The sequence below is a fragment of the Petaurus breviceps genome, unplaced genomic scaffold (assembly GCF_028583685.1).
Source record: "Petaurus breviceps papuanus isolate PSGF00001 unplaced genomic scaffold, PetGlider_PUasm1.0 90849, whole genome shotgun sequence".
NCBI lineage: Eukaryota > Metazoa > Chordata > Mammalia > Diprotodontia > Petauridae > Petaurus > Petaurus breviceps.
In genome coordinates, this window is record NW_027187361.1 from 16,506,581 (window position 1) to 16,529,197 (window position 22,617).

The 22,617-nt window shown below is 37.6% G+C and overlaps 1 protein-coding gene across 7 annotated transcripts in view; it reads right to left on the reverse strand.

Moving 5' to 3' along the window:
* The window catches only part of LOC138149702 (cohesin subunit SA-2-like), a 124,024-nt gene that overhangs the window by 97,241 nt on the left and 4,166 nt on the right, over positions 1-22,617 (reverse strand). For all 7 annotated transcript variants that reach the window (XR_011165400.1, XR_011165401.1, XM_069072905.1 and 4 more), the window contains 9 exons: positions 22,280-22,364; positions 12,311-12,472; positions 11,625-11,721; positions 10,798-10,874; positions 9,408-9,479; positions 7,014-7,218; positions 4,771-4,922; positions 3,335-3,408; positions 1,729-1,852 (listed from right to left, as the gene is read on the reverse strand). Coding sequence is in view for 5 of the 7 variants with exons in the window: in XM_069072904.1 (XP_068929005.1) it covers positions 1,729-1,852; positions 3,335-3,408; positions 4,771-4,922; positions 7,014-7,218; positions 9,408-9,479; positions 10,798-10,874; positions 11,625-11,721; positions 12,311-12,472; positions 22,280-22,364 (1,048 nt within the window). In the remaining 2 variants the exon portion in view is untranslated. The remainder of the gene's footprint in view (positions 1-1,728; positions 1,853-3,334; positions 3,409-4,770; positions 4,923-7,013; positions 7,219-9,407; positions 9,480-10,797; positions 10,875-11,624; positions 11,722-12,310; positions 12,473-22,279; positions 22,365-22,617) is intronic.

Sequence of the window (22,617 nt, forward strand, 5' to 3'; positions counted from 1 at the left end):
TAGAGGAAGAAGCTAAGGCCAACAGGGTTAAGTGACTTGCTCAGGGTCACACAGCTAGTCAGCGTCTGAGGCCACGTTTGAACTCAGGAAGATGAGTCTCTATCCACTTCCCACTTAGTTAGCCTATAGGTGGTGGTATCTGAGGTAATCGAAAGAAGTGAAGAGTTCTCTGAGGTGAAGGGGAGGAGGACGGACACTCCTGGCATAAACGAAAGCCTGGGCAAAGGCTTAGAGATGGGAGATGGAGGATCACGTGTGAGGAGCAAAAAGAAGGCCAGTTAAGGCTGAGCCTTAGAATATTGTGTAATGAAGAAAAAAAAAAGAGACTAGGACCAAGCCATAAAAGGCTTTAAAAGTGAAATATGGGAGTTTTTATCCTACAGGTAATAGGGAGACACCAGTTTAGCCACTGGCATCATCTCCACAGCCCAAAATATTTCTTTCTATTTCAGAAACATATTCTTGATATTAATTTTTTAAACAATATACCAGAATTTGTGCTTGGCTTATTTAATAACAGTGAACATTTAAGTGATTCACAAAAATTGGTCTGGAAAGTGAAGAGGAAATTCATCATTAGTATTATTATCCTTTTGCTTCTGAGGAGAAAAGAGAGAAGTAGATATGAAATTTTCTAAACTTAATTTTCCTTTCCTATTATTCTCTTATATCCTCTCTGCTCGCCCCACCCCTGTCCTCTATCTGCAACCAGTGGACTGCTTCAATAGAATAGATGTAGGAATAAGACTTTTCCCAATTTATGTTGGTTACAATGTCCTACACCAAGATTCCATTACATCAGCACAAAATGATTAAGAAAAAACCAATAAGCAAAGAACCTACAAGGCAGGCCCTGCAATGCTTTTTCATTTAGAGCACAGGTAGTTAAAATAATAACATTCATCAGGCACCACTACCTTTTCAAAGAAATAGACAAAGTCTGAAATTAACCAAGAAAAAAAAAACACTGGAAAACACAAGGCAGGAATTATTTGAAAATTTTATTAGATTCTCCAAAACAACAGTCTTCAGAGCTAAAGTGGCTGGTCAATTGTTTTTTTCTGCTTCACTGGTTTCCTTTTAAAGCAAAGCAAACAATGATCTATACAGTTGCTATTAACCACAAAATACAGAGAGCTTGCTCTGCTGACTTTATGGTGTCAGTCTCCTATCAACAAAAGTAACCCATCGCAAAGAAAAAAATTGAACCATCTGGGAATAATATAAGGCTTCAAGTTTAATTTAATTTATTGAGAGTTCGCCAAGTCATCTCAAAAACATAAATCTTGTCATCTGCAACAATGTAAACAGAAAGAACAATAAAATCAAAATACGTTATAATTATAATGACCAAACCTAGCAGCAGAGAAGACATGAGAAAATGCACTCTCTTGTTTCATTTCAGAGGTGGAGAATTATGGGTGGACATATTATGGTCAAACATAGTCTATGATTGGGTTGATTTTGCTAATTTTTTTTAACTCTGTTACAAGAGAAGTATGTGGGAGGTATGGAAAAGGAGTGGGCATATTCAGGAATTAATGTGATAATACAAAAGACTTCAACTGAATCAATCTATGAGTAAAAGAAACTTGTTTAGAGTGCCAAATTACATTCTTTAAAAATCATTCTACAAAAGTTGACAATTCTAATGGCAATTGGTAGGTAATAAGTTTTTAGAATAATTTCTACTTGTTTTATTTTTTCAAGAAAAGGAAGAAAACTCACCTTATCATATAACATCCAACCAACATATTTCAGGTAAGTATCATTTAAAAACATATTTGGGTATAATTTCAGCCAACTTCCCATCTCCTCAATGCAAACAATTCTGATTTCAGGAATAACGTCACTATGAAAACAAGGTTAGAAATGCATTATGAATAACTAAACAGAAATTATTTTGTACTAAGTACATTTGTAACTAAAATTACTTAAGTCTGAAAACTTATCCAAACATAAGAACAAAACTCTAAATAGTTAACCTAGTTTTTAAATATGTGTTAGCCAAGGCAAAGAAAATCTAAATACCAGCAATCCTTTTCAATCAAGAATCCAAGGACTGATAAAAGAACAAGCCTTAATTATTTTAAAATCTACAAAAGTCCAGTCAACCAGCAGTCTAAATAAACAGCTTAAAGTAACCAAGTGGTGGTCAAGATACAATGAAGTGAAAGTACAGACAAACAACTGAAAATTGCTATGGCAGTTCCAAAAAGGGAGGAGTCAGTTATAGCTAAGAGAGAAGGACAAGGAGACAAAGGGAAAGTTTCTTGGGGAAAAGTAGTATTTGAGATGAGACTTTTAATACAGGTAGCAATATATAACAATATAGCACAAACAGAGAGGATAGGGTGTGAGGAAGGGTGGAATTCTAACTAAAAAGAATGGTAGGAACAAGAAGAGAAAAAAAAATCTTAGATTTTGTTAAGGAAAAAGGTAATCCGTTTTGCCTGAATTGTAGAGGACATGAAATGAAGATTAAGATAAGAATCAAGAGAAGGAAGTTTCTATAAGATTGTGTAGAACTTTACATGCCAAACTAAGGAGTTCAGGCTTTATTCAACAGTATCCAAAAGTGGCATGTGATAGTGGACAGAGAGTCAGCTGCAAAGCCAGGAAGAACCAGGTTCGAGTCTCATCCATGACCCATCCTAGCTGTATGGCCTCGGACAAGTGATGCAACCTCTCAAGGCTCTAGGCAGCTCTCTAAGCTGTCAGTTACAGAGAAGGTACTGACCTACATTAGTAAAGAGTTTCCTCACAAAAAATTTTCCTATAACCATGAAGTCACAGTTCTAGTCTCTAGTCCCAGTCCTAGCTGCACCTTTCATTTTACAGATGAGGAAAGTGAGGCCTAAGAAAGTTAAATAACTTGCCTAAGGTCACAAAGATAATAAGCTTCAGAGGCAGTATCTGAACACAGGTCTTCTGTCTGGGGCCCATTTTCTTTCTACAGTGGACAATAAAGAATTACTAAAGGTTTCTGAGTAAGGTAGTTGATGTGATCAAAGCTATTCACTAGGAAAATTATCTAACATGAAAGAGAACAGTAGAGACTAGAGATGAAAAGGCTGGTTAAGATACTTTTGAAATAAACTAGGTAAGGAATAATAAGTGTTTATAAGAGGAAAAGTGGGAAGAGAAAAGGTAGATGTGAAAGGAAATGACAAAAGATAGGATTTAACTACTTAGATCATGCTGGAAGATGAGGGATGGAGAGGAATCCATCGCTACGGATTAAAGCGGCATCAATACGTCCAAATGGAGACTGATGGAAAACATGATGTACATGAGCTTGTTTTAAAGCTTTTTTAATAACTAATATCCTTACCGATAGCGCCGCACAAAGGTCCCTCTAAAAAGCGCGTTCATCATATTTTCAATTTCCACAGGTTTTTGCTGACACTGAAAGACAAAAAGCGTAGCAACTACAATCCACCATCTTAGAGGCCGAGGCCACAAGATCCACAAGCAGCAAACTGGAGAAATCAGCAGTGCTGCTTCAGGCCACGAGTATTGATACCTGTATACCTGTTCTCCCAGCTGGCCATCACAGCCTAAGGCTTTAGGCTTTGTATTTTCTTCTTCTCTAGCTCCCAAGTGCACAAAGGCCCTCTTGGTACTTTGCCCTTTTTCCAGTCTGTTACCACTCTCCTTGGTGCTGTCTTCACATGCACCTTCTACTCCCTCCACCCAAAGGGATGACAGATTTCCCATGATTCCAAAATGCTGAAGTCAAGTTTGACCACTAAGGTCCCTTCCAGCTCTTAAGATTTAGATGCCTTTGTCTGGTCTGAGACAACTGGCCTGATATTAATTTATGTTTTTAAAATGCTGGAAGTAGTAATGAATGGTGTAGTGGCACAAGTGCTGGCTTGGACTCGAGAGACTTGGGATCAAATCAGATTTCTGATGCTCACGACTGGCTGTGCGGCCTTACTGATGATGTCTCATTGTATGATGAGGTGAACATAGGTGAAATGTTTCACAAACATTAAACCACTATGTAAGGTATTATTTGCAACCAAGGTATGGTAGGAAAAAGAAGGAAAGAAACACTTCTCATGGTGTGTATATATAGTATGGTAACTAGTCAGTATTTCTATCATCTAATCAACATAGAATTTTCCCTCAGAATTTTAACCAAAGGCCCAAGAACAGGACTGATAGCATTCAATTCCAAATACTGCTAGCTCAGAGTAGAATAGAAATGGTTATCAGGATGCTAGAAATACTTAGGCATCAGAGGGGTGAGTCTATAAGAATTAGTGTTTGGGGTACCATGAAATAAAATTCCTTTATAGTCAGGTGATCACCACTATTTACAAAATCCTATGTAACTTAAAAGCTGATGTTAACTGAATAGAATGTTAACTAAAAATGACTGGTTATTTATTCCACATTTCTCATTTTCAAAATCTCACATTTACATTGCTGAGAAGCAATGTGGCTCAGTGGACAAAGAGCCAATTTCATAATCAGGAAGACCAGAGTTCAAGCCCTGCCTCTGACAAACTAAACCATAAGCAAGTCATTTAACATCACACTGCCCCAGGCTACTGTGTAAGACTACATAAGTTGCAATGCTGATCTATATTGTTAAAGAGTTTCCTCATTGTAAATTCCCTATACCAAAGAAATCACAGGTCAAGGTAAAAAAAAAAAAAAAGAAAAAGAAAACAAAAGCCCACAACTGAAGGGGGGGAATAGGTAACTGTACCACAAAGTGCATCACAAGTACTTAACCCACAGTAAGAGCTATCAGACCTCTTTCCTTTTTCTGTCAAGCTCATCCAATCTAGGACCAGTTTCGCCCTCAGGGGTCCTATTCTTCTCTACTTCATAAAGTTGCTGAGCTTTATGGATGCTGACATCAAGATTCTGAATTACACTCACAAGTGCTGTCACCAGCTTCAGTGCTGAAATGCAAGAGATTTTTAAACAAACAAATGTCACTGAATTAAATGGCTTTAAGTATAAAAACTTCATCTCCTAAGCATCAAAAGGCTATAAAATGAAGAAACAAAAAAGAAGGTAATAGAAGAGACATGGCAAAAGTGAGCTGATCACAGTAGTCATTGTAAGATAAGTTATAATTAAAATATAAACAACTTAAGCATAAGACTATTTTAACAAATTAAATATTCAGTACTATGAAAGAAAATGATTTATCATTTAAGTATTAAGAAAGAAAAATAAACATTTTACCACAACAAAGCATATGTAGGAGCATCTTAGCTCACCAAATGGTCTTAGATAAGGTTCATATAATCACAGAGAAAGAATAATAAATATTAATTCTATAATGATTGAGATGAAAGGCAAGATGGGCCAGGAAAACAATTCACTAGCTGAAAAAAAAACCCTCTTTGGGGGGTCAGATAACAATAGAACTTCTTAAGTCTGTTTCCTCTAGCAACCACAGATCTAGCCTTTAATCAAACAGTATGGCACTTTCCCCCAATTTGTCCTATTACAATAGAAACTGTCATTTCCCCCCTTACTTTTATTACTAAGTTCTCAATTTTATGATAATGAATCCATAGCAAAATAGCTCCAAACTGAGATAATGCTGTAGGCTCCCAAAAACCACTTTATTTAGTTAGCAATTAAAAAAAAATAATCTTCCCTCACATTCTTTCTAATAAATAAAAAATAAGTACTTATTGAATAAGTCTATGTAGCACTGGGTAAGATATCTCAGGGAAGAAAAAGTATAAGAAAAAGTTCCTGCCACTTGGCTCCAAAGAAGAGATATATATATACCTTCCTTCTATCCTTGCCAAGATAGGGGTACTTTGGTTGTGAAAACCTCCATAAATCAGATTTGGTTAACATGCTGGTGAATTTTGTCAAACTGGGTTTTTTTTGCCTATTTTGTCTTTCTTATTCTTTGTTACAATGGATGGTTCTATGGGAGGGGAGAAGAGGGCTATCTCAGTAAATGAAGGTGACTAAAAAAAAAGTAATACAATTTTTAAAAGAAGTCCCTTATTTCAAGGAACTTAAAAAGGCTTTTGGGGAGACAAGATATATACACATGAAAAAGATAACAATATAAGACAGAATATGAGGAGCTACAGAAAGAAATATCGGCAATAAGGGCAGTAATTCAGAGAAGCCTACAATGATAGCCTAGGATGGCGAAGGAAGGCCTCATGGAAGGGGCCTTGAAGAATGAACAGAATCGGCACAGACAGAAAAGGGGTGAAGGCATTCTAGTGGGAAATGGCATCAACAAAGGCACAGAGGCAAGAAAGCTATATTCAGGCTAGAAGCGAGTAGAACATTTTGACTTAAGAGTTCGTGCTATGGAGTAATGTTGGAGGTAAGGAAGGGCAGGGGTGGGTCCAAATGCTGCTTTTGCCCAAGTTTGGCCATAGGAAGCACAGTTTATAACCAGAACCAATTGACACATATGTTTGTATAATCATAGGAAAGAAGCAAACCCACGTAAGAAAACAATACAAAAGTACAAAGGACCTCCTCTGAACATGCAATGATAATTGCCACCTGCATGCCTTTGCTCACTCCATTTCTCCGGTTTAGAATGTTTTTTCAACTTAGCTCCAAGTCTCACCTCTTCCCCCTTGCCTCATCACTGCAACCCATGATAATCTCTGTCATCTTAACACTAAATCAATTTTTCTTTTGGCATTTGATCATAAACCCTACATTACAGTGTTAAGTTCTCAGGCATTAGTCTTCTCTCCCCAACTATATCACAAACTTTTTGAAGTCAAGAATTGTATCATTTATTTTATTACTTCTCATTATATCTCCCACAAATCTGCCACAGTGCTTGAAAACACAAGAAGCCATGTTTAAAAAAAATGAATCTACTAAAAGAAAAAAGGTTTCAAAAGGTATTATATTCACTTTAAAACCAATTCCATGACCCAATGGGTCAAAGAGATATTGGTCCTACACCACAAATAGATTCTTCCATCCAAGGCTACAACACCATAACAGCCCAAGTGCAATGCTAGAAGAGATGGGTAAAAACTGACCTGCAAACGTACTGGTATGCCTGAATGCTCTCACTACAGAGCCTGTAAGTCCTGAAAGAAGGGAAGTGATTGTGTTCATCAGATAACCATCGTAGAGAATGCTGTACTGACACTGTTGAATCAGCACTGCTGTAAATTCACAGAAATTAGCCTTAAATTTTTTCCAGTGGGGTCCAGCCTTAACAAGTGGGTAACCTTCATCTTCCTGTGTTTGAAAAAGAAAGAGAGAGAAAAGGCATTTCAATTGAGATGAAGAAATAATGCATAAAATAAAGCTAAAACCAAGTCATTTAGATTTTGTTTCTATCAGAAAAGTTACCCTAATCTAATTGTAAAACAAAAAATTTGTATTCAGAAAAGAAAAAAAGCTAAAGTATAATGTTTTGTCATATCTCAGGCCATGGAGCCACTGCCTTTCTTTCCTATACCACATAGAAAAGGATGCAGCACAGACTAAATGTCTATTGACCAACTGAATAAAATCTATTATAATTTAAGTAACTAATAGCAATGTGAGATGCTGACAGTCAATTACATAGTCCTACATTCATTTTTCTGATTTTTCAAAATCAGTCAAAGCTTCTGAGATATATATATTATAGGCCCATCCCCCATGCCCAAAAAAACTTAGGCACATGATAAAGCCACTCACAGTCAGTTTTGTCTTATAGGAAAATATTCATGTACAGGACTGTGAGTTCCCACTTTTGACAAGAGTTCACTCAAAAGTTAAAGCTATAGGTCTGCTTTTTTTTCCACTGACAAATGCTACATTTAGTGAAATAAATTATTAAACCATCATAAAATGGTTGCCTAAGGTAAGGCAGCTGGAAATACTGATATGAAAAAAGTAGAATGTTAGTATCAGAAAATATGATACATTCCACCATTTTGAAATTTGGTTTTACCATAACCTTTTAAGGATGGCTTATAAACAATAGATGATTTAGTTCCCAGAGTCTAGGGCTGAAGACAGTCAGACTGTCTTCCAGAACAAGAAAGCCTAGTCAATTAACAACAAGGTAAAGACTTTAACCTCTAATTCACCATGATTAATCCACATTTAATTCCCTTGTTAAAATATCCCACACAGTTGCCTCATTGTGATGAAGAAGTGACCACTTAATACTCAAAGTCAACAGCAGCACAGCTAACAAAATTTAAGTAAAAGTCTAATAACAAATGGTCATACGTGATTCAGGTATCAGATAATTCTGAGAGAATGATTATTAGAAGATATGACTGCTGGTGATATCACAAACAGCCCAATAAACTAGGTATGTACACTACAAATGTTAGCATTCATCTGGTCCCAGTAAACCTGTTATCATTGTCAATCCTCAGAGATGGGACTCTAATTCTCCCACAGCACAGGGCCTGAACTGGTCAATTTGCCCATGGGAGGGGACAAAATCCTTGTTAAATGATTTTCCAAGATGTCAAACTCTGTCTAATCAATAACAAATAAGAAATTAACTATTAATTATCATATAATTGTGCCCAGCAATGTCAATACAAGAATCAATTCTACCAGTTTATTACTTCTGATTCTACAATATGAAGCAGGAACTTAAACTCTTAACTGACCTTTTGGGTCAGGTTCCCACTCCATTATCTTTGCTATTTTACTTAGTGGAATAGGTCAAATATCATTCAGTTTGGAAGCAGCTCCCATAGGCCACCCCAGTGAAGACGTCCCACCTTAAAATGATGTCACTTAACTAGGCTGAGCAACAAGAGGCCGCATGGCACAGTGGAAACAGTGCTCAACTTGACGTCAAGGAACAACTGGGCTCAAGTGCTGCCTCTAACAATGACCAGGGACCTCAGGGACCTGATGTATGAAGTGAGGATGACAATGCCAGCAGAACCTGCAGGTCACAGGGCTACGGGGAGGATCGAAGGCAGTGCCTTGTGCAGAAGGCCCTAAGTGCTAGCTGCTCCCAATATGACTACTGTTACTAGGCTGCAACACCTTCTGAGCCTCATAAGGACTTGGATGGCTACAGGTGTGTGTGTCTCTTCTGTATGTTTAGGACACTATCGACCTCTACATGACAATAATATTACTTCTCCTACCACAATGTTTGTGCAAAGTTTTAGGAAAGCAACACAAAAACATGCCTCAAAATCTTAACAATCAGTTATCACAAAAATATTTAAGTGTCACGATATGCGTGGCAGTGGGTAAGCTGCCACACAAAGAGAACACTTCACAACCTCTAGAATGTTACAATTTACACTGACAAAGAGACAGAAAAATAGCATGATTAAAACATTAATTCAATTCACAAATGGACAATGTGAATTCCGTTAATTTCATGTATACTTGAAATACTAGAATCTGACAAACACACAACCTCTGAAGAGACGGGAAATAAGCAAAGGTTTTACCAACTCCATTGGCCACGTCACTGTTAAGATCCACGGGCGAGCCATAATTTTCTTATACTGCAACCCTGTTTCCTGTAATTATAGAAAAAAGACTTTAATTTGCATTTTAGGAGGATTAATTTGAATCCTTCATATTGAATTTTACATATGGATTTACACTAAAAATGGAATTACATACATATAAAATAAAAGCACAACCAACAAAACTGAAATTATAGAAAGTGGAATGATGTTTCTCCAACTGTGACTGAAGTGATTTTGCTTTTACCAATTTATTATTTTAAGAAATCTCCTGAACTAAGACAAGGACCTCATTCATTCTAAATTTGGGAGACTGTTTTTTATTATTAAATACTAAGCATACTCACAGCCCCTAAGAAACTATAACTCCTAATGAGCGTACCAAGTCCAATGGCCACACATCTGCTTCAAACAGATTTTACCACTAAACTTTCTTCAACTACGTAAGAAGACTCATTACCAAAATATCTTCTGTATATGTTGATGCAACATGGTTCTCAAAGACCACAAATATATAAATGCTCCCTACAGAGCCTAGCATAGAATGAGATTATTAAATGAATAAATCACTCCATGGTTAAAAAAAAATCTAATGGGATTCTCTCAAATAAGATAGAATAAGAATCAAATATTCTATCAAATAAGGTAGAATAAAAGAAAGAATATAATCGGGTGCCTTTGATTATAAGCTTGTAAATAAAACCACTTTAATATTTCAATCCCACTTATTTAAAGTCATGATTAGCTTAGTCTAAATAGGTAACCTATGTCTATAATGTGCAAAGGGACACAAAAAGAAAATCTTTCCCCTTTCTTCTATGATCCTTTTTTCCTTTCTTTTTTTTTTTTTGAAGGAACATGGATTAATATAGGAGTTCTTAACCTCTTTTGAGTCATAGGTCCCCTTTGGCAGTTTGGAGAAGCCTATGGACCTCTTCTCATAATGTTTTTAATTATATAAAACCATATACAGGGGCGGCCAGGTAGCACAGCGAGTAAGAGCACCGGCTCCAGTGTTGAGAAGACCTGGAGATCGAATCCCGGGCTCAGACACTTAGCACCCACCCAGAAACACCTGGCCGTGTAACCTTGAGCAAGTTACTTAACCCCAATTGCTTAGGGGCGGCCAGGTGGCTCAGCGAGTAAGAGCATCGGCTCCAGTGTCGGGATGACCTGGATCAAATCCGGGCTCAGATACTCAGCACCACAGCCAGAAATAATAACTGGCCGTGTAACCTTGAGCAAGTTACTTAACCCCAATTGCTTAAAAAATAAAAAAATAAAACCATATACATAGGACTACAGAGGAAATCTAGTTACAGTTGAAATTCTAAGTTATTTCAAGTTCAGCATATGAACTAAATCTTACCTCATCAAACTTCTCAATCATTTTTTTCAAAATGTCAGAGCTATGTAAACTTTGGTACATCTCAGCAGTCACCAATCCTAGATATAATGGAATGGAAAAATAGGTCTAAGAATGATGGAGTCAAATATAAACAAATAGATTAGTATTAGATGCATATATTGTAGCAGTATGACACAGTGGAAAGACTGGATTTCATAAGAGAAGACCTAGGTCTGAAACTCTAGCTCTATTCAATTGCAGTGTGACCATAGGCTAATCATTTAACCCTATAGATCTCAGTTTCCTCCCGTGTAAATCAAGGGGGATGAACTAAATGAACATTTCCTCTAAGGTTAAACTTATGGTCCTAAAAGCTCTGGGGCACGTTTTAAGCCATTTTCAATTTTCAAAATGGCCCCAAAGAATCCTCAATTACAAATCACATAAAGTATTTGCTAGAAGCATTTCTGGATTTGAGAACAGATTGGGCTGAAAAACGGACATTAAGTTAGGCATTTCACTAAACCACTGTGGAAACTGGAAATTCATACAGTCAATTTCCAAAGTGTTCTCTACAAAAAATAAAACATTCCTTTCCCTTTCTACCAAGTCCAAAACTTTTCCAATTTAAAAGCACACCAACAGGGATGACTTGAACTATAAGGAATTTTTCACTCAGCAATCAAGTCTCCTATATAAACCAACTATCCAGGAAAATCCCAATGTGCCCCAACTCCTAAAAACTAAGGCCAATGTGAATCATGCCTATGGAACAGCAATGCATGCAAGAGTCAGCTTAGACCTAACTAAACATTCTGAAAGTGTATCCACCACAAGGAAACAATTACCTTGACAGCCAGAACACTGAATAAAGAAATTGATGAGATCCAGAAGGGCCAAATCCCTGTCTTCTTTATAGGCTTCAATCCAGTCATCTACCACTGACTGATAGGAAACAAGCAACCAACGAAAGGTTAGAAAAGAAAACAATTGAATACCTCCAAAATAATGGTACTAGAAGATCACTCACCTTAAAGACCATGTCAAATCATATAGTTACTTTTCATGAGACCTGGATTTACATAACTATATCACAAACAAGTTTTAAACGAATTTCCTCCAGATCAGAAAAATCAACATTAAGAATGACAGCAACTGTAAAAAACCTTTATGCAAGAGCTATACAAGCATGATACTGGACAATGTATTCTGTATGACTGGTTTCCTTTTCTCAATACACACATGCAAAGCTAGGCCATGCACGCTATGAAACTGAGCTAATAAATGATTAAACACCATATTATGTATTTATGTGCCATATGATATTTTCCTAATATCAAAAAGGAAAAAAGGGATGCGGAGTGCACGAATTGGCTCCTTCTCGTGTATAAAGCCAAAGTGTAGGGAGCAGATATATGAAAGACAACCAAAGCTGCGTCTAGCTGGGTAGAGCTGAAGGTCACACCAACAAACAGAGCTACCGTCGCTGCATCAGTCTGAATCCAGGTAACAGCAGCTGGACGCAGGGATGTACCTGCATCGCTCTCTTCCCCAAGCTGACCACCTCAAAGAGAGTGACTGCTTCCACCATTTCTTCAACTTCATCTTCACTGCTCTCTGGCTGACTCGCCCTCTTCCTTGAAATGTTTTTCTTTCTGATGTTTTCGTACTGCTCTCGGACCTTCCTTCTTCCTTTCTGAAACCAAAGTTTTCCAAAGGAATTATCATAAATCTGCTTGTCAATGAAACATTAGCCCTCTTTTCTAGAAGCACCTTCTGTCCAAGCACAAACAAAGACAGGTTATTCTAAGTCAAATCTTTAACAAAAATTCTGAAATTCAGGGGCAGAGCCAAGATGGTGGAGTAAAAGCAGGAACTTGCTGGAGCTCCCGCTCCAACCACCTCCACTACCTGTGAAATGTGACTCTAAACAAATTTTAGAGCTACAGACCCCACAAAGTGACAGGGAGAAACAAATCTCCCACTGCAAGCAGCCTGGCAGGCCGACAGGAAGAGTCTACTGCACCAGACTGTGAGCCCAGCAGGCCCAGCCTGGCAGCCCAGACCAGCAGGAGCAGACTTCAGGAGTGAATCACCAGCAGCTGTGGTGGTTTCCAGACTTCTCCACCCATAACCACCAAAGAGAAAGTAAAAGGTCAGTAGGGAACTCTGTTGGAGCTGGGTGACAGAAGAGCATGGTCCAGTCCCTGCCCCCGGAACAGCAGAGGTAGCGGGGGCATGGCAGCAGGGCCTCCAGAGCCCCTATCCTACAGATCATAGCGGGACCAAGCACATTCAAAGGGTAATCGCTCTTGCTTTGACCTGCCTGGATCTGGGTCACAGACTTGGCTGGTGGTCCTGGGGTGTGTGGCCAGTGTGCCAGAGCTTGTGGGGTCTATAGAGAGGGCACCCTTCTCATAGCTCTGACAACAACTTTGAAAACCCCAGAAATTTGGGAAACAGCTCTCTCCACTCTGGAAGCAGAGTTCTACCATGGCAAAGAGCTCAAAAGTAATTGGCTGGCAAGATGAGCAAACAGAGGAAGCACTATCAGATCACAGAATCTTTTGGGGACAAAAAGGATCAAAACATGGAACCAGAGGGAGACAACAAAATCAAAACTCCTGCATTAAAAACTTCCCAGAAAAATATGAACCGGTTGCAGGCCATGGAGGAGCTCAAGAAGGATTCTGAAAATCAAGTAAGAGAAGTGGAGGAAAAATTAGGAAGAGAAATGAGAATGATGCAAGAAAATCACAAAAAAACAGTCATCAGCCTGACTGAAGAAAATAACACCTTAAAAAATAGACTGACTCAAATGGCAAGAGGCCCAAATAACCAATGAGAAGAATGCCTTAAAAAGCCAAATTGGCCAGATAGAAAAATAATCTCAAAAACTCATTGAAGAGAATAACTCCTTCAAAATTAGACTGAAGCAAATGGATGCTAATGTCTTTGTGAGAAATCAAAGTACTATAAGACAGATCCAAACAAATGAAAAAATACAAAGCAATGTGGAATATCTCAGTGGAAAAATTACTGACCTGGAAAATAGATCCAGGAGAAATGATTTTAAAATTATTGGACTACCTGAAAGCCATGATCAAAAAAAGAGCCAAGACATCATCCTTCAAGAAATTCTCAAGGAAAAATGCCCTGATACTCTAGAACCAGAGGGCAAAGTTGAAATTGAAAGAATTCACCAATCACCTCTTGAAAAAGATCCCAAAAAGAAAACTCTTAGGAATATTATAGCCAGATTCCAGAGTTCCCAGGTCAAGGAGAAAATATTACAAGCAGTCAGGAAGAAACAATTTGACTATTGTGGAAACAATCAGGATAATACAAGACCTAGCAGCTTCTACATTAAGGGATCCAAGGGCTTGGAATATGATATTCCAGAGGTCAAAGGAGCTAGAATTAAAACCAAGAATCACCTACCCAGAAAAACAGTATAATGCTTCAGGGGGAAATACGGTCATTCAATGAAACAGAGGATTTTCAAGCATTCTTGATGAAAAAACTAAAGTTGAAAGGAAAATCTGACTTTCAAATACAAGCAAGAGAAGCATGAGAAGATAAAGAGAAAAACAAATCATAAGGAACTTATTAAAGTTGAACTATTACATTCCTACGTGGAAAAACAATAATTGTAACTCATGAGACTTTTCTCAGTATGAGGTTAGCTGAAGGGAATATGTATGTGTATATATACGTATACATACATGTATATATGTGTATGTATAGAAGGATATATGTGTGTATAAACCTATATGTGAGTGTGTGTATATGTATACGTAGACAGAGGGCACAGGATGAGTTGAATATGAAGGAATGATATCTAAAAAATAAAATTAAAGGTAAAAAGAGGAAAATATTGGGAGAAGGAGAAATAGAGAGATAGATTAAGGTAAATTATCTCATATAAAAGAAGCAAGAGAAAACTGTTACAATGGAGGGGAAGAACAGACAGGTGAAAGGGAATAGGTCAACCTTACACTCATTGAAATTGGCTTAAGGAGGGAATAACATATACATTCAATTGGATATCTTACCCTACAGGAAAGTAGGGGGGAAGGGCATAAGAGGGGAGATAACAGAAGGGAGAGCAGATTGGGGGAGAGGGTAGTTAGAAGCAAACACTTCTGGAAAGGGACAGGGTCAAAAGAGAAAACAGAATAAGTGGAGGCAGGACAGGATGGAGGGAAATAGAGTCTTTCACAATATAACTGCTATGGAAATGTTTTGCATAACTATACATGTACAACTTATATTGAATTACTTGCCTTCCCAGTGGGGGTGGGTGAAGGAGGAAGGAAGAAGGGAAAGAATCTGTAAATGAAAGTTTTAAAATCAAATGTTAAAAAAAATTGTTTTTTACATGCAACAGGGAAATAAGATATACAGGCACTGGGGTATACGAATTCATTTTGCCCCACTGGAAAGTTAGGGGGGACAGGAGAGATATGAGAGAACAGATTGGGGGGAGGGGCATTCAATAGGCTCGATATCTTGGGGTGGGGGTAAGGGAGAGATGGGGAGAAAATTTGTAACTCAAAATCTTGTGGAAATGCATGTTGAAAACTAAAAATAAATAAATTTATAAATAAATAAATAAATAACGGTTATGAAATTTCCTTGGAGTTTGTTATTTGGTTATGATGAATATGCTTAAATAAGAGGTAATCAATTGGTTCAAAATTTTTTTCAAGATTTTGAGCTAGAAGATACTTTTAAAATTATCTACTCGATCTCTTTCATTTTGTAAAACTCATCTACAAAACCCAAAGAGAGGAAATGACTTGCCCAAGGTAACTCAGCAAATGTAGGTTCCTCATTTTTGTATCTAACATATAATATAAGCAGAAACTATTCTGTTTTTGTCTTTGTCTGGAACCTAACACAATACCTAACATAGCAGATGCTTGACAAATGCTTAAATGTGACTAAATTCTATCAAGGGTTTTACTGTAATAAATTTGTTTATACAGAATTTGGTCTGTATTCCTTTTGTCATCAGTACATCAGAAGCAAAAGTCCCCAACATTGAACTAAAAGTGTTTTTTCATTCCCACTTCTCAGGCTAATTTCACCTTTCAGTGGGCAATCATAGTGTTCCTATTGGCAGGCCACCTTGTACTAGAGCTGCCCCTAAGAATTAAGAGAATCTATGGCCACTTCAGCAGGAGTTAACAATTCAAGGAAAATCTCCCTCAGTCAGTTGCTAAATTCACAAAATCACATGCTGTCAACTTTAAAAATGTAAATTATTTATTTTCCCATTAAAGAGATTTTCAAATGCCACTCAGGAAGTATTAGACTAGAAAATATATTCAAAATGTATCTCTTAAACACAGTCTCTTATTCCAAATCTACTCCATATGCTAGCTGTGTGACCCATTCAATTTGACACATCATATTATTACTTCCATAAGTATTTTCTTTCCAGGTACAGGAGATAGGTACCTCTTTGGTGTCTCAGTTTCCTCATTTGTAAAGTGAAAGAATAGGCTAGATGATCTATCTCTAAGATCCTATCCAGCTTTAAATGCCAATTATTCTTTAAAACCATGCTTTAATAACAGACATTTTTGCCTCTTCAAAACATTAAAAAAAAAAATCTACCAATTAACTTGGCTTTACCTTTAGACTTTTTAAGCAAATACCTTCCACTATGATACATGTCTGATTTTCTGTGGCATTAATGACAGACAAATATTTCATCTCATGTCCTTACCAATTTAAAAACCTGCATATATAGTGTGAGAAAAATCAGTAAGTAATAAAAATATTTTGTTCAGTGTTCTTTAAATTTAAATAAATTTTCAGATAATTTTTTAAAAAATTACATTAAACTTTAAGATATTCTAGGCAAACAACTTAATATGTATTACTGACAAAATTTAGTCACATAAGTTGAGATAACATACAAAACGTTTTTTTTTTTCCTTTTTTGCTCCACTCTCTGTCCCAAAACCACTGTCTCTACCTGTGCCTTGGATCCCATTTCCTATGATCTGTCTCTGAAACTTAATTCTTCAATTAGTCCTTCTCTCTTCCTTTCAAGCTTTTAATGTCCACTGGTTCCTTCCTTGCTACCTATAAACATGCCCAGATCTCCATCCTTAAAAACCTTCACCTGACAATGTCACTCCCTCAAGCTAACATCCTATAATCTCTTCTCCCTTTACAATGAAACTAGGACCTAATGTAGAGATTCTAAAGGCAATGGCTCTATTTTCTCATGTGGATCATTCATAATCTGACTTCCAATACCACTATTTAATGACAAGTGCTGTCTCCCAGAATAATAATGATCAACTTCTAAGTCTAATGAGCATTTCCCAGTCCTCACTGTGACCTCTCCTAGCTTTTCGTGCTGATAACTACCCTTTTTTGCCCCATGCATACTCTTTCCTCCCTCAGCCTCTATGACACTCTCTTCCTACCCATCTAACCACTCCTCAGTTTCTTCTGCCAGAATCGTCATCCATATCCAGCCTACAGAACACTGTTAGCCCAAGGCTTGGTCCTAAACCTCTTCTCCCTTTGTACTCTCAGGGAGTCATCAGTTCCCAGGCTCCAAAAAGACTCCCCAATCTATTTATCTCGTTCTCATCTCTCCTGTATCCCAGTCCTACATTTCCAACTGTAAATAAAATGGGCACCTCGAACTCCACATACTCAAATAGGCCAACACTCCTCCAAATTTTTCTTTCTGTTTAGGATACAGTCATCCTAAGTTTCCAGCCTTAGAATCATTCATGATCTTTCTCTTATCTTCCGCATCCAATCAGTTCTCCTCTCTATCTCTTCCATCTGCCCCTTCTCTCCACTCAGAGAGCCCCTCTCCTAGTTCAGGCCCTCATGACCTTTCACTCAGACTATTACAATATTCTAGTTGCATACTGGACATTTCAAACTGGATATCCCAGACATATCTTAAACTCGACTTATCTAAAACCTAAATCATTACTCTTTCCCCAAAAATCCTCCCTTCATCCAAAGTTACCTATTTCTGTCAAATATGCTACCAGTCTCCTGGTGGCCTGGAGATTTACAATCTCGGCATTACTGAACACTGGGCTCCTTATTCTCCCTCACCCTATGTATCCTATCAGCTGCCAAATCTTGCTACTTACATTTTCTCAACATCTCTCACATTCCACTCCTTTTCCCCACTCACACAGCTACCACATTAATCCAGGCCCATGTCACCCCTTGACTAGATTATTTTAATAAGTCAGAAGACTTTTAGGTTTTTCTGGTTCAAGTCTCTCCCCACTCTAGTCCATCCTACACACTGCTGCCAAATTAATTTTCTTTAAGCATATATATGACCATGTGACCCCCTACTCAACCAAGTACGGCGGCTTCCTGGTTCTTCTCTCTTGGACATTCTCTCAATCTAGTCAAATCGACCTTTTATCTGCTCACATACTTCTCATCTCTACGACTTTGCACTGACCATCCCCGGTGCCTTAAATTCACTCCTTCCTCCCCTCCATCTATGAGTTTCTCTCTTCCATGAAGATACAGCTCAAGCACCATCTTCTGAAAGAAGCTTTTCCTGACCCACAAAATGCTAGCGCCCTCCCTCCCAAACTACTTTGTACATTTTTGTATTTATTAGCTTTATATTTATATATTTTATATTTACTTGTCTTCTCCACTAGAATGTAAGCTCACTGCAAATGAAGACTGTTTCACTCTTTGTCTTCACATCCCCAGCATCTAGCAACATGTCTGGCACTTAGTAAATGCGTAATACTTTCTGATGAATTGATTTAATAATTCCCTAATTGTTTTCCCTGCTGGTAGTCTCGTCCCTCTCCAATTCATTCTCTACAAAGTTGCTAAATTGACTTCCATGTTCAAAAATCTTTAGGAGCTTCCTATTATTTCTAGGATAAAGCAAAAAATCTTCAGTATGGCATTTCAAGCCCTTCAAAATCTGGGCCCCGCCCCTTTCTAGATTTATTTCATGTTTCTCATCACACACTCTTATGTTCTAGCCAAACTGGCCTATTTGCTGTTACCCAAATTTCACATTCCATATCCTCTGACCTTCCCAGCTGCCTACAAATACACCCTTGTCTCTCCCATTCTTAAAAAATCCTTACTCAATCCAACCATCCAAGCTAACAATCATACTGTCTTTGCCCCTCTTCAACTACTTTTTGAGAAAACCATCTACAATAGGTGCATCCATTTTCTCACCTCATTCTCTTCTTAACCTTATTTATATTAGGTTTTAATTTAAATTTAATTTAAATGACCTCATCAATTCAAATGAAACTTCTCTCAGCAATGTGAATTCCCCAATCAAATAGTCTTTTCTCAGTCTTCACCCTTCACAACTCCTCTGACACAGCAGCATCTGACGTAACTGATCACAGCCTGCTTCCAGCCTGTCCCCAATCAAGGTGTCAAACAACGCCACAGCACCTTCTCCCCTCCATTCAGTATGCTCCAAGGGCTCCCCATTATCTCCATATAGCAATATCAATATAAAATTCACTGTTTGGACTTTAAAGCCTTTTATGGCCTAGACCCTTCCTACGCTTCCAACATTCTCACAATTTATTTCCTTCACTTACTCTGTGATCCAGTGACACTGGTCTTCTTGCTGTTCCTCATACATAACATTTCAACCCAGGATTCTTTTTTGACCTGCTGCCCCCATGCCTGGAATCTCTCCTTCCACGTTCTTATCTTCTGGTTTCCCTGGCTTCCTCCAAGCTTCTGCTGAAATACTACCTTCTGCAAAAAGCCTTGCCCAGTCCCACTTAACACTAATGCAATCCCTCTAAAATAACCTCCAATGTGTCCTCTATATGTTGGGAATGTATACAGCTGCTTATATGTATGCTTCCCTCGTTAGAGTATAAGCTCCTTGAAGGCAGGGGCTTTTTGTGCCTTTATGTTCCCAGCACTTAGCACAGGACTTCAACCATCATAAGCACTTAATAAACACTCATCTCATGAATATCATTTCCTCTCTAGATTTTTGTGACATGGACCTACACTGGCTCTCCTCTTATTGATCAGATCATTTCTTCTATGCATCACTTCCTCAGAGACGTCAAACCCAATGACTATACTTTGTCCTGGCTCCTCTTCTATACTCCCTCTATACTATCTCATTTGTTGATCTAATCACTTACTGTAGTTTCAAATATCATCTTAAAACATATGATCCACAAATCTATGTAACCAGTCCTAGTCTCCCTCCTGAGCTATATTACTACAATACCCCTTGCCTTTTGAACATCTCAAATTCAACATGTTGAAAACAGACCTCATTGTCTTTCCCCTCAAATCCCACCTTGACTCAAACTTTCCTGTTACTGTCAGGGATGCCACAATCCTCCCAATCACCCACACTTATCCTTAACTACTCTTGTACCCAACAAAACCCATCTGCTTTAAAATCTTGTTTCTACTTTCACCACACCTCTCATGTAAGCTTTATTCTTTCTACTTACACTGCCACCACCGTAGTATAAAGCTCTCATCACCTCTCACCCGGGGACGATTGCAACAACTTTCTCGTTCATCGTTCTCTCTCTCTCTCCCCACTCCAATCCAACCTTCTCAAGTGATTTTCCTAAAAAGCACATCACCTCCTCTCACCAGGGCACCTCAAGGATTGAATACAAGGTCTTGCTTGATATTTAAAAGCTCTTCAAAAGCCGGCCCCTGCATTCTTTTCAAGTGTTCTCATATTTTAGTCTGCTCTATGATTCCGCTACACTGGACTGCTTGCCATTCCTCACACTCCATCTCCTTTCTCCTTTGCCCCTATACTATCTATCCCCAGGCCTAGAACACTCTCCCTTCTTACCTACTTCATTCAGTTTCCCTAACTTCTTTCAATACTCAGTTCAACTCCCATATGTTCAGGAGGCCCTTAGTTACTAAAGCTATCCCCCTCTGAAATTATCTTCTATCTCCTCCATATATATCTTCTGTGTACTTAGTTATCGCCATGTTTGTCTCTCCTTCTAGAAAGTAAGCCCCTTGAGGGTAGGGACTGTTTTTGCCTTTGTATCTCTAGTGATTAATACAATGCCAGGCACATAGTAAGCACTTAATAAATTTTTAGAAATTGCTTTCTCTGAGGCTTTCTAGTTTTCACTTGTTTCACCTTTACCTCTCAGAATTCCTAAACTTCTTTAAGTCTCAGCTCACATATCACCTTAAGTTCTTTTGTGATCCCCAGTTGTCAATGTTCTCTTCCTCCTTAAATGAGTTTGTCTTTGCTTATTCATATGCTCTCTGCAGGCAGAAGTTATTTCGTATGTGAAGTGTTTTGCATCCCTTGCACATAATCGGAACTTATTTGCCAAACAAGAATATATAAAAATTCTTTGCAAACCTTTCATAAAACTTTTCAAGGGGCAGGAATTATTATTAAGTTTTAGAAGAGATATTATATACATGGGCCACAATGAACCATCAACTATATTGGGGACCAATTTTAAGGGTTTCCTCAGAGGCTACTTCAGAGGATATTAAGAAAGATGAAGGAAAGCCAACTCTAGCCAATGAAAGTTAAAATTCAATCTGTCTTGTTGTTCAGTCCTTTCAGCCGTGTCTGACATTTGAACTCAAGAAGTTGAGTTTTCCTGACTCCAGGGCCAGGGCTCTATCCATTGCACCATCTAACTACTCTTAAATCTGTCTAAAAGATTCAATTACTCACCAACAAATGCTTTGTTCAAGTTATCAAAATATAGATTCATTTCTCCAGCAATAACACACTTTTTTTTCACAATGTGACTTGAAGGATGGCAATCAAGACAATGCACTGAATATTACAGATAACTAGTAAATGTTTAGTCAATGAATAATTCGCTACTTTAAAATTTATAGTGCAATCTGTGCAAATGAAATCTATACCCCTTTCAGTCTGTGAAAAGATTTTAATCAAATAATTAGGATACACTTTTTTTAAAGCAAAATGTGACACTGATAAGAGATTTAAGTTCATCCTATCTACAGCAACCAATGAGGAATCATTAAAAATAGGACAATACTCAAAAGGAAAAGATGGCATTATGTTACATCTAAAGAAAAAAAAGAGGGGCCCGACTATGATCTAGCTAATGCAACCACCCTAAAAATAATATTGTTCATTAAAAATGAATTTTTTTAAATGTAATGAATCCTGAGAGGTTCCTACCCTACATGCTAGGCCCTTTAAGCAACAGAAGGTTGAATAAGGAATGGTCTGTCCAGGAAAGATCTAGAATAGAATATGGAATATAAGCACACAAATAATTACGTCATATAAATATGATACATGTGAATTAAAAAATGAAGGCACTCACACAAATAGATCAGTTTTATTTATTTTATATTGATTAAATCCTATTTATTTGTGTAGATGTATTCTGTCTATACATCTACACAAATAAATAGGATTGTGTACAGACATATAAATATTTATATAAACACACATGTACCCATGTGCCCTCATCCAGTCACAAGAACTTACTGGTGTCAAGTTGCTAGGGGTTTTCACACAGCCACCATTCTGTACAGCAGATGCTGGTGCAGTTGCCTCTTGGCCATCGTTATCTCTATGGTATAAGAAAAAGAATATATAGTGAAAAGATGTCATATAAAGCCGTGCTTGAATATAAACTAATGAAATTTCCAGGTAATATTTAAGGCAGCCATTCTCAAACATAATTTGGAATAATTCTAACTCGAAGAATTTTACAAAATTCTCAAAAACAAATTTTTAATTCTTAAAGAATGCATCAAAGTACTGATGTACATATTTCATAGAGCACTTTTTGGACAGTACATTTTTTGGATGGTACTAAGTGG